General features: G+C 41.6%; 1 protein-coding gene across 1 annotated transcript in view; it reads left to right on the top strand.

The window, feature by feature from the left end:
* The first annotated feature begins 82 nt into the window (after window positions 1–82).
* COL24A1 (collagen type XXIV alpha 1 chain) overlaps window positions 83–15576 on the top strand; it is a 110820-nt gene continuing 95326 nt past the window's right edge. Inside the window, exons 1-3 of the mRNA XM_057374503.1 lie at window positions 83–230; window positions 5337–5398; window positions 10856–12138. Of these exons, the coding sequence (XP_057230486.1) occupies window positions 175–230; window positions 5337–5398; window positions 10856–12138 (1401 nt within the window). The 5' untranslated portion in view covers window positions 83–174. The remainder of the gene's footprint in view (window positions 231–5336; window positions 5399–10855; window positions 12139–15576) is intronic.

Genomic DNA, 15576 nt, shown 5'->3' on the forward strand with positions numbered 1-15576 from the left:
TCACCCGCCGCGCCCGCCCCCGCGGGCCGTACGCGGGCCGGGCCGCCCTCGGGCTTGCGCGGAGCTCGGCGGAGACCTTGGGGCCGGCGGGCTTTCATGGGCAGGAGCTGACCCTGCGGCGGCGCGGCGCTCGGCTTTCCCTCGGACCTCCGCTGCCCGGGCAAATGCATACAAATGCATTTGGGAGCCGAGAGGACAAGGCGAGGACGCATCTCTCCCGCGGCACAAACGTAAGCGGGAGCYGGCGCGGCGGGACGGGGCGCACCGCACCGCCACCCCGCCGCGGGGCCGGGCAGGGGATGGGGCTGCGGCTCGGCTCCGACCGCGGGCAGGGGACGATGACCCCGGCGGGCAGTGTCGCCAGCCTTACCTTCCGAGCGGCAGCCGTAACCGCGCGGGGTCCCCGGTGCCCCTGGTGCGGGTCTGGATGCCCGGACGGAGAGCGCCTGTAGGTCTGGCTGTTCTGTCTCTGCTCGGCACCCCCGTTGTCCCTCTGGATGCGCCCCGTCCCGTCCAACAACCTCATGCCGTCCTTTCCCCGCCCGAGCCCACAGCGGGCAGCCCGGCTCTGGTGTTCCCAGGGGGACAGTCTGACYCGAGAGCCAGTGTCCCCCTGGTCCCCGAGGGGCAGCGAGGATCCCGGGGCACGGCGTGCCGCAGTKCCCGCCGTAACCTGGCAGCCCGTGYGTCCCTTGGGTACCTGGCTAGCAAAACGCAACAACGCAACAAACAAAAAAGTCTGCAGAATTTAGTTTAAGAGCTAAGACTACTCTCTAAATAACAGCCAGATGAACTGTGCTGTATTCACATTTTTGCAATTGGCTGAGGTATTCCTAAGGCATCCTCACCTGTGATCCAAAGGCAGAGCTCTGCTCTCTAGTTTACCTAAAAGTTGCCTAGGCAAGATGACTTTGGTGGTTGTTAACGATGTTAGGTTACTAGTATGTGTCTCTCTTTGTAAAGTGCTTATTTTGTACTAGCTGTGTTTTAAGTTTCCTGAGCAGTCTGAGTGGGACAAAAGAATTTGTTTAGTGTTGTAATGAGGATTATGTGTTTAAAAGTGTGCCTGTCATATAATCTGGCTGTACTTGAATGCTTGTGAGCAGTTCAGGGGCTGCCTCAAGGTGGCCTTCCCAGGAGATCTGTATTTAAAGGCTRTGCCTGTGGGACTTCTTCAGGAATTGTCTGAGTTCAATTTAAAAGAATGGTTTTATTTCAAATCTGTAAAAAGGTATTGCTGATGGAGAAACATAAATTGAATTACAGRAAAGAGGTAGAGTATCAGAGATGCAATTTGCTCAAGTTCAAAATCTGAGATAGCTTCMGAATATATATCAATATGCTTCTATGATGTTTACCTAATTTACTTGTATAGACAGAGAACAACCTGGTCACTTGCCTGTGGAACCAGAATTCCTCGCAAAAGGATCAGGTTTCCTTAGCATATGTCAAACCAGTAAATCCCCTGCAACCTCAACCACCTTTGAAATGCCATTAGGTCAGGCTTGTATAGGGGTGTCTCTGCAGGTTAAATAAATGAAACAGCTGCATGACTTCTAAATCTCTCACCTCTTGCATTGACAGAATATTTAATTTTAAAATATGAACAGCCTTGTGTCACCCTTGTTTCTTGCGAGCACCAAGTTGTAGAATGTTTGAAGTATGATCTACAAAATATTCAGACACCAACCCTTCCAACTCCAAAGGAGTTTCCTTTCTCTGAACCCCTGCCCTGTTGTAGAATTCTCCTTAGGCCACTGCGCTTCTACCTCTCACCTTATCCTGTATCTCTCCCTYTTCCCATTCATTCAAATTGTGAGCTTTGGCAAAGGATTCAGGATCTTCCCCTCTCACTGGCTAATTGTGTGGTGCCATCTGTGACCAAAGGACATGTGACTGTCACACCAGAGGGGTTTTGCAGGCTCTTCTGTCCCCTCAAACGGTGTTGCTAGTAGGTCTTTTAAAATTTGGGCAGCAGCCCTGGACMTGCTGGCTAATTTCATTGTAGCAACAAAGGAAGTTTTCTTTCTTTTCACATCTCGAAAGGTGGAGTTTATACCAGCTGGAGGTGTTTGAGAGGCCCAGGGCATCTCTGTCCAAAAGGTGCTGTGACTTTTCCCAAAGCCCTTCTCAGGCCCAATGGACCCAAACTGGGCCATTCTCCTCAGCAGTTCCCAGACAGATCAGCCAGGGAATCGATGTTGGGGCAGGTTCTGGTGTTTAAACCATCATCCCTGATGAGTGCAGGGCTGAAGGTACCCAGTCATACTGGGAACAGGTTTTCTTGTCTTCTCTAGCAGCCAGCTAGTGGAATTTCTTCCTTTAAACCTGGCATTTAGGAAACTAGGCTGGAATATTGCCTGTTGGAAATAGGAGAGGATATTGCTGTGCACTGACCAAACCTGAGCTCTGTACACTGCTGAGTATTCTCCAGAGTGGGAATTTTTCATTGTAGCTTGCCACAACTTGCTTTGAAGCTTATCAATTTCCTCATCCATTCATCACCCCTAATGCAAAAAAAAACTAACCCATGTATAGTTGCTGTCCACTCTGTAGGAAGAGGCAAACAGCCACAAGATGTCAAAGATTATCAGAAAGATAAACTCAGATTTTGGTGGTAGAACAGCTCAATTGCATTTAGAACGCCTTCCTCCAAAATGGTCAAATAGTGGCCCTCGGGTTATGCTTGCATGTAAAATAGAGAGCATGAAAAGGTAGGAGAAGAGAGGGAAGCTTGAGAGATATCCCTTGCCTATGCCCTAAAGCCTAAGTGTTGGAGCAGCTTCATGTATGTTGTTAAATGGGGAAAAAATAGCCAGCATTTGAGTCAGCTAAGTCTTCCATGMCACATGATTTTGCATTTTCCTATTGGTGTGTCCCTGTAGGACACTGTGGACTCAGCTAAGCTCCATGCAGCTGTGGCAGATGATGGACCAAGCCACATATTCCTTGTGCAGCAGGGATCTTGGTGTCTTCGTGGCTGTGCTGGTGTGACAGTGAACTGAGAGCTGACTGATCTGCARATGTACAGGATAGTGACCTCAGCCAAGAGGCAGGGTTTGCGGGAATTAGGTTGCACATGGTTTCATTTACAACAAATTTTACTTGTGARAAAAAGATAGAGGAAGTCTCACTTTTCTCAGCATTAGAGGACCCCCAGCCTTATGGTTGTCTCTGGTTCCTGTTTTTTCTCTTAGTTGATCACTCATCTGTTCTTGACATTAGCTGGAGAGCACTGTGTAAGCCAGACATTTGTCTTTACTTCKCACTAAATGTTTCTGTATATCCAGTTACATCTGTGTAATTTACAGCCCAGGGAACATTTTGGAATTTCTTGCTTTCCTACAATGTTTGCTGGGAGGTGATGGGGGCAGATACCTGACACACACTCCTTCGTACCTGGCTGGCATTGTAGAAGAGGCTGTTGTAATTATTAGAGGAGTCATCTTTGAATTTTGGGCTCTGGGATTCTTTGAGCATCCTTATTTTGTAGGTAGCTAAAATGTTTTATGTGATTTTTAACTGCAAATCCATTTTGCACCTTTGAAAGTCAAATAAAGGGTTGTCCTGAGTTTTACCTGATATAGTGCAATGCATGGACTTTCTTTCTGAAAGTTATTTCCTGTCACTGTGTTTCTCATTAGATCAAAAGATAGTGGCTAGTRCCATTGTGTGATGCAGAAACTTTGAACTTGAATTCTGGTCTTTAGAACTCTGAAAAAATGGAAGTGAGTGTCCTGTAGTGGACATGCTGTTTGGACAACAGTGTTAGGTCTTTTTTAGGCGTGGCAGAACTTCTCCAGTTTCCATGGCTGTAGCGGGAGAAAACTTGAAGGGAGAAATAGCTGGGGACTGCAGTGGTGGTTAATTAAAGAACATGCCCCTACAAGCAGGCTGGGATGTGTAGGGTGTAGTTTCCACCTTTCCATCACTCTGTGATCAGAGCTGAAGCACTAATGCATGTTTTTGAATTTTCTGTATGTTCTGTGCATTTTCTTTTAAAAGACATGGTGTATCAACTGTTGTGCCTTACTGTTCCTTAAATTATTCAYTTGGTCTGTTTGCCAAAATTTAAGCTCTCACAATATACAAATATACTTGATAAAACCAGGTTATTGCTCTGTGGTTTTCATGCACTTAGATGTTTCTGAAAYGTTTGAATTCCAAACCCTTTAAAGAATTAGTAAGACTTTTCACTAAATATTGCTATATATGTGTGTATGCATATGCACTTAYGTATCTGTGAAGGACCTTTTCTTTCTGTTTAAACCATATATTCCTGTATAAAGTGGTGGGGCTGAGCTGGGGCTTGAGTGTGAGTTGAGTAGTTCATATCAGAACTGTATTTCTTATATTTTTAAAATATTTTTTCTTAGAACTAAGTAGCTAGAGGTTACTATCATTGTTACTTATATCTGTGCCTGGTTGTTCAACATTAAAAGAAAATATATTTCTCATTTATTAAAAGGTTCAGTCAGTAATAAGAGAGTGATTAGATGTTAATCTGACTAATTAAGTAAGAAATAGCAGACAGTCTGTTCATAATCACAGTAAAAATGTACTCTGTACGRCATTCAACAGTTCTAAAGCAAATTTTGAGCAGATAATCTAGATCAGTCTTATATATGTTTGTTGGAACAATTGAAACATGAGTGTGCTGTCAACATTATTTTCATACTAAATCCAAAACACAACACTCCACCAGCTACTAAGAAGATAATTATCTCCCTGGCAGAAACCAGGACAGTGAGCCTATGACAGCTATCAGTATCACATTTTTCTATCTGAACATGGAGTTTTAAGTTAAAATGTGATGGGATTTTTTTTACTTTGCTGAGAACATGTCTTGCTTGTAGTATGATAAAATTTTATATTACAAGAWCAAAAGTTTGACACAACATTTTCACTTACGGTAAGATGATATGCTCTAGTGAGAAGACTGGTAGGAGGTCAGAAGTATCTAAAGTATCTAATGATCTCTACAGGAAATAACTTGTCATTTATTTTATGGTTTCTTTACRGTAACATTTTTTTCTTTCCAGGAAGAAATTTACTATATAGCAGCATTCATATTTGAAAGCTACTACAAGGAAATATGCAGCAGATGCAGTCATTTTATTAATAAAAGCCAGTGTAAATATACGTACTATATAGGAGGGCATACACAACCTTGATCTTTGTGTGAAATGCCTTCTCAGTATCAGTGGAAAGTTGATTCAGGACTTGCTGAAGTCAGTGGTATCCTGTCATTTGGATGTTGAATCAGGCTTCTAATTCTTGGAATTCTCAAACTGTAGATGTTTTCTGACATATTTTTTTCTTTCTTTCCCTTCTAGGAAAGCTCTCCTTTTTATCACAATATGTGTTGCTGTGGGTGTTGCACAGGTACCCAAACAAGGTGAGAATACTTTGTTTATATCAGGACATTTGTACAGTCTGTTAGTAGATGAAAAAGTAAATGGCTGTTGTTACTAGTGACCTTAGATTGTGTTCCTTAATTCATATGGTGTAAAGAAAATACCAGTTACAGCATAATGAGAGCGAGAGCTTGAAGCACCATTTTGGAAAAGATGACCTTTCAAAAATTACTCAGATTTTCTGTCCATGAAATTGCTTACATATTTAAGCAAGCTCTTCRTAAAAAAGAAGCCTTGTACAGTGAAAAGGCTTTGATTGTGTCTTCACTGCAAGTGGGTGTCCTTGGGGGTGGCAAGCTGTGACTGAGTTACCTTTGCACTTAAGGCTGTGCAGGCAGACCACTGCGTATAATAAAGGCTTAGTCTAGGCTGGCATCCCTAAAGCAAAATGTGAAATTTGGTATTCATTTGGCCTTGCATTCAAATRCAGATGCTAGTGAGGAAATAGAGTTGTCTTGTTTTTAGTTTCTTTTTTAATCTGCCAGCTGTTACAACAGTGCCAGATGTGCAGCCTGCTCTGGAGGCTGCTGTGGGAATAGCAGGGTCCCAAAGTGGTGGAGGCTAAGGTGCAATTTAGTTACCTCTTTGCCATGAGAGTGGCAGCAGCAGTTCTCCACCATGGTCCTGTGCTGTACAGGTGAAGCACAGAGTAGGTCATGCYGAGCTGGTGGTGTGTTAACTGCAAATACTCATCTGAATACAAACAGCTGGGTGCGTGRTTAAGACAAGACTCATTCCTGATAATGTTTTGCTAGAGCCCTTTGGGATGTCTCAGCAGCCTCCCACCATTATTCTCACCAATGCGTTTTTCCTGCTTGTCATTCCCAGAGATTGGCAAAGCTTGGTGTTTCCTTCAGTTGTGTGTTTTTCGTTTTGCCTCCCCCCTGTTTGTAGTTTTGCCTTCTGGTTCTGCCCATTGCTTGCCTGGTCAGATTGGCTGTTGATTTTTCACATCCAGCTCAATGGGGGCCATATGCTTTTGTGATGATGGGATTTTCCCGGATTTTTCTAAGAGCTGAGCCAAGTTCTCATTGGAGGAGGGGCAGCAMGGTTAGATGTGTGTGGCCTGCCCTGCTCCAGGCGTGCAGGGATGGGAAGGGAAGAGGCTGTTTTAGGGAGGCACTTTGCAGTTTCCTGGTGTAGCGGGAGCAGGTGAGGGGTGCCAGAGACAGCTGTGTGGTGACTGTTTGTCTTCATCCATCTGGCCCACCCTCCTCCTCTGCAAAGAAATAAACCTTCTCTCTCCCTTCTCACATCCCTCAGCCTGAAAATTGCTTTTCTACTGAAACTTCAGGCGAGGATGTGAAAGCTGCAGGACCCGGGGGCGCAGCAGCCCAGGGGAGTGGGTGCAGGCTGAGGCTCACCTGCCTCTTGGCTGAGAATGTCTCTGTGCACAGAGCTTTGCACAAATAGGGTAAAGCCTCCAGTYTCAACTTGGTTATATTGAATAATTTTTTATTTTCTCACCGGCAGATGAAGGAATCTCCTTTTTTCCTGTTAATATTTTGTTGTTGTTATTATTGTTATTCAATAACATTTCTAGACAGCCCTATAAGAAGCCTTACTGAATGGAATCTCCTCTCCAGCCCTGAAGCACAAGTGCCATACATGACTTTATTTTCTTTAAATGCTTGCTTGGGATCAAAATKATATATTCTATCTTGATATAGCTCATCCTTCAGTCTCAGTRTATAAGCAGAASAGTAGCATTATTGCATTTGTGGTTYTTAGTGTTTTTCCATGAACAGGRCTACTTGCCCATTAGGAACATGTCAACACTTTGGTTTTTAAACTTTTTTGGCAGTTGAGTTTTGAACAAAAGATGCAAAATGCTTCACCTGAGCAGATATACCTTGTTCAGTTTGGTATGCTGCTATAAGTCGTGGTCAGGGAAATATATGTAAAGATACAGTGTCAGACTTGAGGAGCMGTACTTTGAGTGGAGCTCAAGGACATGCAGAATTAATGTGTCTTGCTRGTCTTCCTATGCCAGTCATCGGCTCTGGTGTCCAGAAGAGCATTTGATGCAGCCACTTATCTTAATGTACTTAATTTCAGATGCTTCATCACCTAGAAAATGGACAACCTGGTAAGAAACGACTCCTGGTTCTGGTAGAGCTGATTGATGAATGGCCCTTCTCTTTTCCCTTACCCATACGGGAAAAGGGGAAGTGTGTACTGAAATTGCTGAACCAGAGAGAGTGTCTGAGATCCTGCCTTCAGAGCAGTTGTGAGTGCAGAGGAACATGAGAAATGACCAAAAGGGACTGAACGGAATATGCGTGTGAAACAATCTGAGTCAAATTCCCTCAGCCCTCCGGAGTTCCTTTGTGGGTTTTTTTTTTTTGTGCCACAAGAGCGTCAAAAGGCTTTTTGCCAAAGCTGGTGTTAGGTTTTGCCTTGCCTCATGATGCAGTAAYGTTGTGAATTTTTAAAGTTCTCCTAGAAGGTGGAGGGAAAGCACTTGACACCAGAAACCCAAAACAACTTTCCCTTCAAGAAGTTGAGCTGTTACAATTTGGGGGACTAATAGATTGAATAAGCAGTAAGTGAAGACAGATGTTTTGCAGACATGGGTAAACAAAGAAAACTGACAACTGATAGGTAAAGAAAATAGTGGTTGTCATGCTGGGAGGAAGAATGAGAGGGCTGCCTGCTCCCAAAATCCTGTGTGTTGCCAAGAGCTTCTGAAAGCCTTGAAAGAAAATAAAAATACATGTTGGACCAGAAATKAAATGACTGGCCAAAAAAGTTTGGAGCAGCCTTTTGGCTTGACAGTGGGTTAACAAGCAGCAAGTCAGCAAGGAATAATTACTTCATACTTACTTTTTTGATGTCATTTTTCACACAACATTTATTTGTGTTTAGCTGCCTCAAGACCTRTCATTGCTTGCAGAAATCTTTTTGTAGGATAGGAAATAGTCTTTTTCCTCATCATTCTTGCTGATGATTTTTCTTCTTTTATTGACTTTTAACCTATATGTTCTTTCCAAATCATAACTGCCAAAAATCTGACAATTTTGCTTTCAGTTTGAAAGTTAGTAGCAATAGGCTTCAATGTCATTTTTAAGCTGACTATTTTAAGCCAATTTAAGCTTTTTATATTATACTTGAATTTTTAACACMTTGGATAGATCACATGCACTATTATTTTTAAATAAAAATATATAATTAGAATTTTTTAAAAATGCAAGTACTTGCCAAATATTTCAGGTTAGGATGTGATATTGAGACACAACCTTAGGTTGGACCAGCAGCTGTTCTCCTTGTGCAGTCAGCTGGGCCAGCCAGTGAACAGAAGTGCTGGAGCAGTGTATTCTGCCTTGGGGACTTTTTTCATGTGTCAGACTGTGTTGCTTAGAGCTCAGAGCCTCTGTTTCTCCCCAGCTTCCCTTCCCAAGGGCAGTGCAAGCCCAGCTTTCTCCTCCTGAGCCACAAACCAGGCAGGATGGGGTCCTGGGAAAGTGTGGTGGTTCATTAGCAGATGCACAGTCCTTCAGAGCTCTACTATAACCTGACCTCTATTATCAGCCTGACAGATAAAAATACAGCCTCAGTACATTAATGGCTCTGAGGCAAAACATCTTGAGAAACTGGCATACACAGGACTTTCTGCAGAAATACTCTTTCTCCATACCTCCGTCTGCACTGGCCGCTCGCCAGGATTCTCTTGGCCCGTCYGTGAATCTCAAACATGACTAGAAACACTACAAGGTGTGTAATTAATTTTCAAGATGTACGGTACATTCAGGTTGATGCTTTTGGTTCCAATTTATAAATCACTTTCAAGGAAATCTCAGGCACTTCTCATCATTTACCACTGAAGCCAAGCCAACATCTGTCTATTCTTCAAGTTTGCTATGAATACATTCAGTAAACAGAGAAAGGGAAACTGGGAAAGGAGATCTTTTTTCCACTTAAAGCGTAAACATCCATTTGTTTCAGTGGCTCTTGTCTTTTAATATAGCAGTAAATCTTTAACWTTTTTTCTTTACTCCACATTTTTGCTGTGCCATTTAATAGCTTTATTTACTCAGTATAAGCATGTGCATGGTAAAAGTATCCTTAGCCAAATGCTGTAGAAAGTGCCTGTGTCTGCCCAACCAGGCTTATTTGATCAGTGCAACTATTAGATCTGAGAAGTAATTTTGATATAGGTGTTTGACTAAGGTTTTTTCAGTGAGGAGAGGAAATAGATGATATTATATGCTTCTGTGCAATGCTGTTTATGAAAACTAGTGTTCAGTTTTCCCTTGTGCAAAACAATCGGAAAGTTTAGATTAGGGGGGCCTTGAACTCATCTGTTCCTAACTCCTGCTGAGATCAGGGTCCGTGTTGAACTTCCTTCAGGTTGTTGGGTCCTGTCCAGTTGGTCTTTGAAAATCTCCAAGAATGGAGAGTACACAATGTCTCTGCCCSCCCTGGCCCGGCAGTCAGCCACTTCTGAGGTGAAAATTCTTTTTCTTTGACAGAGCTGAAATTTCTTGTGCTGCAGCTTGTGCCTGTTACTCCTCAGCTTTTCCCTCTTTTCCCTATGGCCTCAATTCAGATAATGGACAATTTTAATTAGATTCCCCCAGACTTCCTGTCTCTAGGCCAAGCAAATGTCATTCCTTCAGCCCTTTCCCATGTCATACATTTTAGTTCCCAATCATCTTGTTCCATATTTCTGTGATTGCCTTTTGATTCAGTGTCTGCAATATTTCTGCAGCGCCTTCCCTAAACACTCAGACAAGCAGTTTTACCAATCAATCAATGCCATAAGTGCTGTCTTATTTTGAGACCCTACAGAAAGGTTCCTGGGGATGTGTGATCTCTCTCCTACTTGAGCCATTGTAGTGTTTCAGTTGCAACATGAGGGATCTAACAGTGCCTTTATATTCATCCTGAAGGAAGGTGTCAATGCCCATTAACTCCAATTTGCCCAAATTTGACTTAGGCAATATGAAATTAATTGGGTCACCTTCAACTGTTGATTTACCTAAAGGTGCCTTTGATTTCTTATCCAAGGACATATATGATTTCAGTTTATCAGGAGGATAGATAATTGTTTYAACCCATTAGGTGAAGATATTTAGTCGGGTAAAAGATGGAGACACTGTRAGGCCCAGACCAAGGAAAAGGTTAGAGCCCGTAGCTCACATTGAATGAGAAACTGGAGAATCCAACAGTGGGCATTTTGTGGGCCTTTCTATGTGTTTGTTTTGTTGGGATGCTTTTTTTTTAAGATGGACGTATTTCTCCAATTTTAATTTTTTGTTTGATTTACATGAAAGATCAGTGCCTTCCACTATGGATTTTGTGACCTTACTGTGTGAAGCGTAGATCCTCTGGGAGGTACAGATGTGTTAAAACGTTGTGTGTACAATTATTTATATGGATCTGAATGTATGAGCTTGTAAATGAAATCAACAGTGTGCCTTTATTTCTTTTTACAGCAATAGATGTTCTTTACCAGCTAGGCCTTGTGAAAGATGTCCAAGAGCCATCAGAGACAGCAGTGCCCTCAACATCCTCTCTGTTACCTCAGGGTGTTCGTCTGACTGCATCAGGAGTTGTGCTAAGCAGTGATGCAGATGTTCAGTCCCCCGTCACTCAAGTCATCCCATGGAATCTAGGGCATCAGTTCACCTTACTGGTTGGGTTGTACTCTTACAGAGTCAGTAATGCTTTTCTTTTCAGTATTAGGAGCAAAAGCAGACTGCAGCTTGGTGTCCAGCTGCTGCCGAGGAAGGTAGCGGTGCACGCTGGGGGGAAGCAGCCCGTGTACTTTGATTACCGTGTTCATAATGAGCAATGGCATTTGTTTGCCATTGGCATTGCAGACAAGACTGTCTCAATGTTTGCTGAGTGTGGGAGCAAGCACTACAGCAGCCAAGTACTTTCTGAAGTGGASACATTTGATTCAGAGGGTGTATTTACCCTTGGAAGGATGAACTCTCACTCTGTCAGCTTTGAAGGAGTTCTGTGTCAGCTCGATATMATTCCCTCTGCAGAAGCCTCTGCACATTATTGTAGATATGTGAAACAGCAGTGTCGCCAGGCTGAAACCTATCGATCCCTGCTTGGGGCTTCACTTGTGTCACATGGGCTGGATGTTTTCTCCAAGGTGGTCACTGATGAGGAAAAGCAGGAAGATATATCAGTTTACACATGGAAGGAAGTATCAAACRTGCCTGTTACCAACATTCTGCCAGACCACTTTGAGTTAAGGAATGCCTCGGCATGGGAGTTTGCAGAGACCAAACCTCTGTTGCTGGAAGCTTGGCCTCAAACAGAACTACAGAATATCAATCTGGCTCTTCAGCAGCAGGAGAGGAGCAAAAAAAGAAACATCACTAAAACCCCTGCAGGATCGTATCCAAATAGTTCAGCTAATACCACAGAAGATGCAGGCAGACATAGTGAGCCTTCTCRGATCTCCCCTGTAAAACAGAGTAAAGCTAAAAGCAAGGGAATGGAAAAAGCAAAACAGCATTTAGATGAAGCAAACAAAAAGCAGCAAATCTTCAACACAACCCCGTACAGTTTGCCTGCTGAACTCCCTCTGGACAATCAACTCCATCCGGAGCAGGAAGGTGCTTTTGATGCTGATGATACTTACCATACAGAAAACAGTTATGAAAATGGTATTGATAATTATGCTTATGACTATGAAGATCTTGGCAAAATGTTTGAAATGGGAAGTGTCAGAGGTCCAAAGGGGGAAACTGGACCTCCTGTAAGTTATCTTTATTACTCTTTTTTCTATATTGCAGCAGCATACATTTTAAGAGGCTTCGAAGGAAACCTCTCCAAGCATGCCAAAGCTATGACTGCAATTTCTCCCAGCTGTACTGTACAAATGTTTGTCTGCCTTAAATATTCCCTTTCTTGCATGTAATTTTGGTGTAAGTGTCATATACTTTTATTTACTGGAAGAATATAAAGACATCTAASACATTCACATTCTGGTGAATTGGTAGGCAACCCAGACTTCTCTAAAATTTGAAATGCAGCTGGATGTTTGTAACTGCTAATTACAGAGACTGCTCACTTAGTAAAATTGCAGGCTAAATTAATGCAGTTCACAAATATMGGTGCTGATCCATGAAAAGAACAACCAGGCTGCTTAGAAGACTGACACAGTTGAGCAATGCTATCAAAATTTGTAGTTGTAGAAAGAGACCAGCTGCAGAATCTAATCTGCGATCATCCATAACCCAAGGTTATGGGGCCAAGCAAGCCTCCATGTAAAATGGTTTCTGGAACAGTCTTACAAGATTTTTGAGGTATTTTTTCAGCTCACAGGGTAAGTGATTCTTGATACAATTGCAAATGCACAGTAATGATTTTAATAGGAACTCCTTTATCCTTTCTTATTGTGTACACAAGGCTCATAAACTTTTTAATATATAAAAATGTGTCCATATATATGAAGCTACAAACCAGAAAGAACATCAGTTCCTGCTTAGCCTGGGAAATATGATAGATCATGTTTCATGCTTATGCAAGGTTTTGGTAAAAAATTTTAAAACATATCATGAAGTAAACAATTTCACTTTTTTTTTGTTCATTTTTGTAAGTTTTCTTTTTTGTGGTCATTACTGGAAAGCAATTTGATATGTGTTTAAGCAGTTCCTAATATATATTTGAATATGCCCATAAATTTATTGTGTCTATTCTTTAGCACTCAATTTTTTTTTTCTTGAGCTAGTCCACAACTTAGAACCTATTCAAAAGCTCGATTTTTACTCTAAACAGGATCCAGGCACAAAGGAATTGTTACACAATTGAAAAACTTGTTAATTCACACTACTCCAGAGGTGCTCATGCTTAATCTTTTTTGATTGTGAAGTCACTCTTTTTTTCTCTCTTTGTCCTTGGCAGTCACATTTATGGTGACATATCACTAAGCATGTAGCTGTCATCAACATGATGCTAATTTCCATTTTTGAAGCTTGGGGTGTTTAGTAACTARTAATGGAAGGTGTTAATTTTAGTCTGTATCTTTTTTTTTGTGATTTCAGTCACAGCCAAGAAAGTTAAATCTGTTCTTTTTTATATGTCACAGAAATGGCTGCTAATAATGATGTTGGTTGTTTGCATTACTGAGAAACTCCAAGAAAATATTAAGTTTTGGGGTTTTTTTCTAGACACGGGCATTTGCCACATACAGTGGCAAAAATGACAGCTAATTTGAAGGATTTGAAGATGTCTGTGTTACCATTCCAGTGCCTCTCTTACAGACTGGGGATGGAGAAATTTGTCTTGCTTAGGAGTGCAGACTGTAGTCTGTAGGCAATATGGTGCATTTGTGCTGAGGTCTTTTGCTGGGTCAGGATTTAAATAACACGTTGAAGRTCTTAAAGATGAATTGCAGAGCTGRAAAGTTAATCTAGACCTTTGTGGGTCCTAGGCTGGCTGAAGGGACAGCAGCACCTGATGGAACAGAGGCAAAGGTAAAAGGGTGCTCTGCCAGAGAGGCTGACACAAAAGGAGAGGAGTCTCTGAATAGAACTAAGAATATTATATTCTGTGGAGATTGTGTGACTCAGAATCTGCTACTGTTGKTGGCCTCAGACTTGAAGAGATGATGTTGGTTTGCTTTCTCAATCTAGTCCTCCCGTTTGGAGGAGATGAGAGACAATTCAGCTTTAATATGTATGGCTCTAACCCTTYAGTGCATAAGTACTCACAGTCTTTGCAATGTGGAGCCTAAAAAAGAAAYACTGAAGAACTTGAAAACTTCCCTTGCAGCAAAAATCCTGATGAGGCACGAAACCCCCTCTTTTTACTTCTTTTACTATGCTGTGGTTGGTTTGAGTCTTCTTTCAAGATTTGAGCACAGGAGTTTATGTTCGTTCTATTGGAATTGACAGGCAAGAACTAGCTTTTGTGGTTCGTAAACTACTCAGCTTCATTTTAGCTTTTAATCATCTACCAGAACTGATTCTTGCCTTGTATAATTAGGCCTCTTATATTCCATGATCCCACAGCTGTGGAATTYACCCACCACTGCAAAGCAGGACTCCAGAATTCAGGCTTTTATTTATGGATAGTGTATAAAAAGAGGGGAGCTATTTCTTCAAAATTTTATTAAGACCCCGATTAAAATTCTAGCAGTTTCAATGACAAAAACACCCCTAGGAAAGTATAAAGYGAGTTAAAACTGGAATAGTGTGATCTCCTGAAACACTTCATTCAAGGGAATGCTGCTCTGTTCATCTGATGAGCCACTCCTTTTTGGRATGCAGAGGGTGCTGGCAATCTGTAAAGCTTACAAAAATAAATATGGTGTGTATTTTTAACTGTTTAACTTTCAAGCAGATATTTTTCATTGCACAATCCTGAAGTAGTTTGCTATAACACAGTGCYCCTGGAAAGGAGGGGCAGGTAATTTTTTTTTTTTTTTGAAGGACTGCCTGTCTTCATATTTGATGAATCAAGTGTTAAACTGGTATGTTTCTTTAAGTTTGGTCTTTTAAAAGRGAATAGTTTGAAGTGAGCTGAATTTGAGATATTGTCAAGTGTCTTTTACAGAGAAACCTCATCAATGTTTCACAAGAAACATTCGGTGAATCGGAATTAGATATTGAATGGCATGAGGATCAACAGATACCTGTGCAGAAGTTTTAACTACTTAATGCAGAATTTATTGCTGTGCATCTGAACTCTTACAGCCTTGTAATATGTAAATGAAATGTTTCCTATTAATTCTGGGTGACTGAGCAAGTTTAAAACACATGTATCCATAGAAGGGCTTCAGTACCTAGGAAATGTCTAGGAAAGTTCCTTACAGTCATTCCAGTGGCTGTTGAAAAGACACTGAAAATTTCTGGAACAGTAGCATCTACTTTCATTATTTCAGGATTAAGCAATGATTATTTGGAACTTGAGCTTCTCTGCTTACTAGCTAAATGAAACTTTTACAATTCCTAAAGACAGTAAGTTATAGTGCCTTTCTTAAGGTACAAATTATCTGTTTTGAGCAAACTGATTTTRTTAAATCAATTTTAAATTTGCATCTGTAATATTCATGCAAAGTAACTTCTTTTTGGTTTTGTTTGGTAGTGGTGGTTAAAATGTCAAATGCTAAAAATCACATTGATGTTTCTAATTGCTTCAGGTTTGTTTAATTACTGTTTCCAGTAGTTGCAGGAAAAGCCATTCAAGCAAG

Source organism: Malurus melanocephalus, unplaced genomic scaffold (genome assembly GCF_030028575.1).
Source record: "Malurus melanocephalus ecotype Western Australia unplaced genomic scaffold, MMel_1.1 scaffold_8, whole genome shotgun sequence".
In the NCBI taxonomy this organism is placed as follows: domain Eukaryota; kingdom Metazoa; phylum Chordata; class Aves; order Passeriformes; family Maluridae; genus Malurus; species Malurus melanocephalus.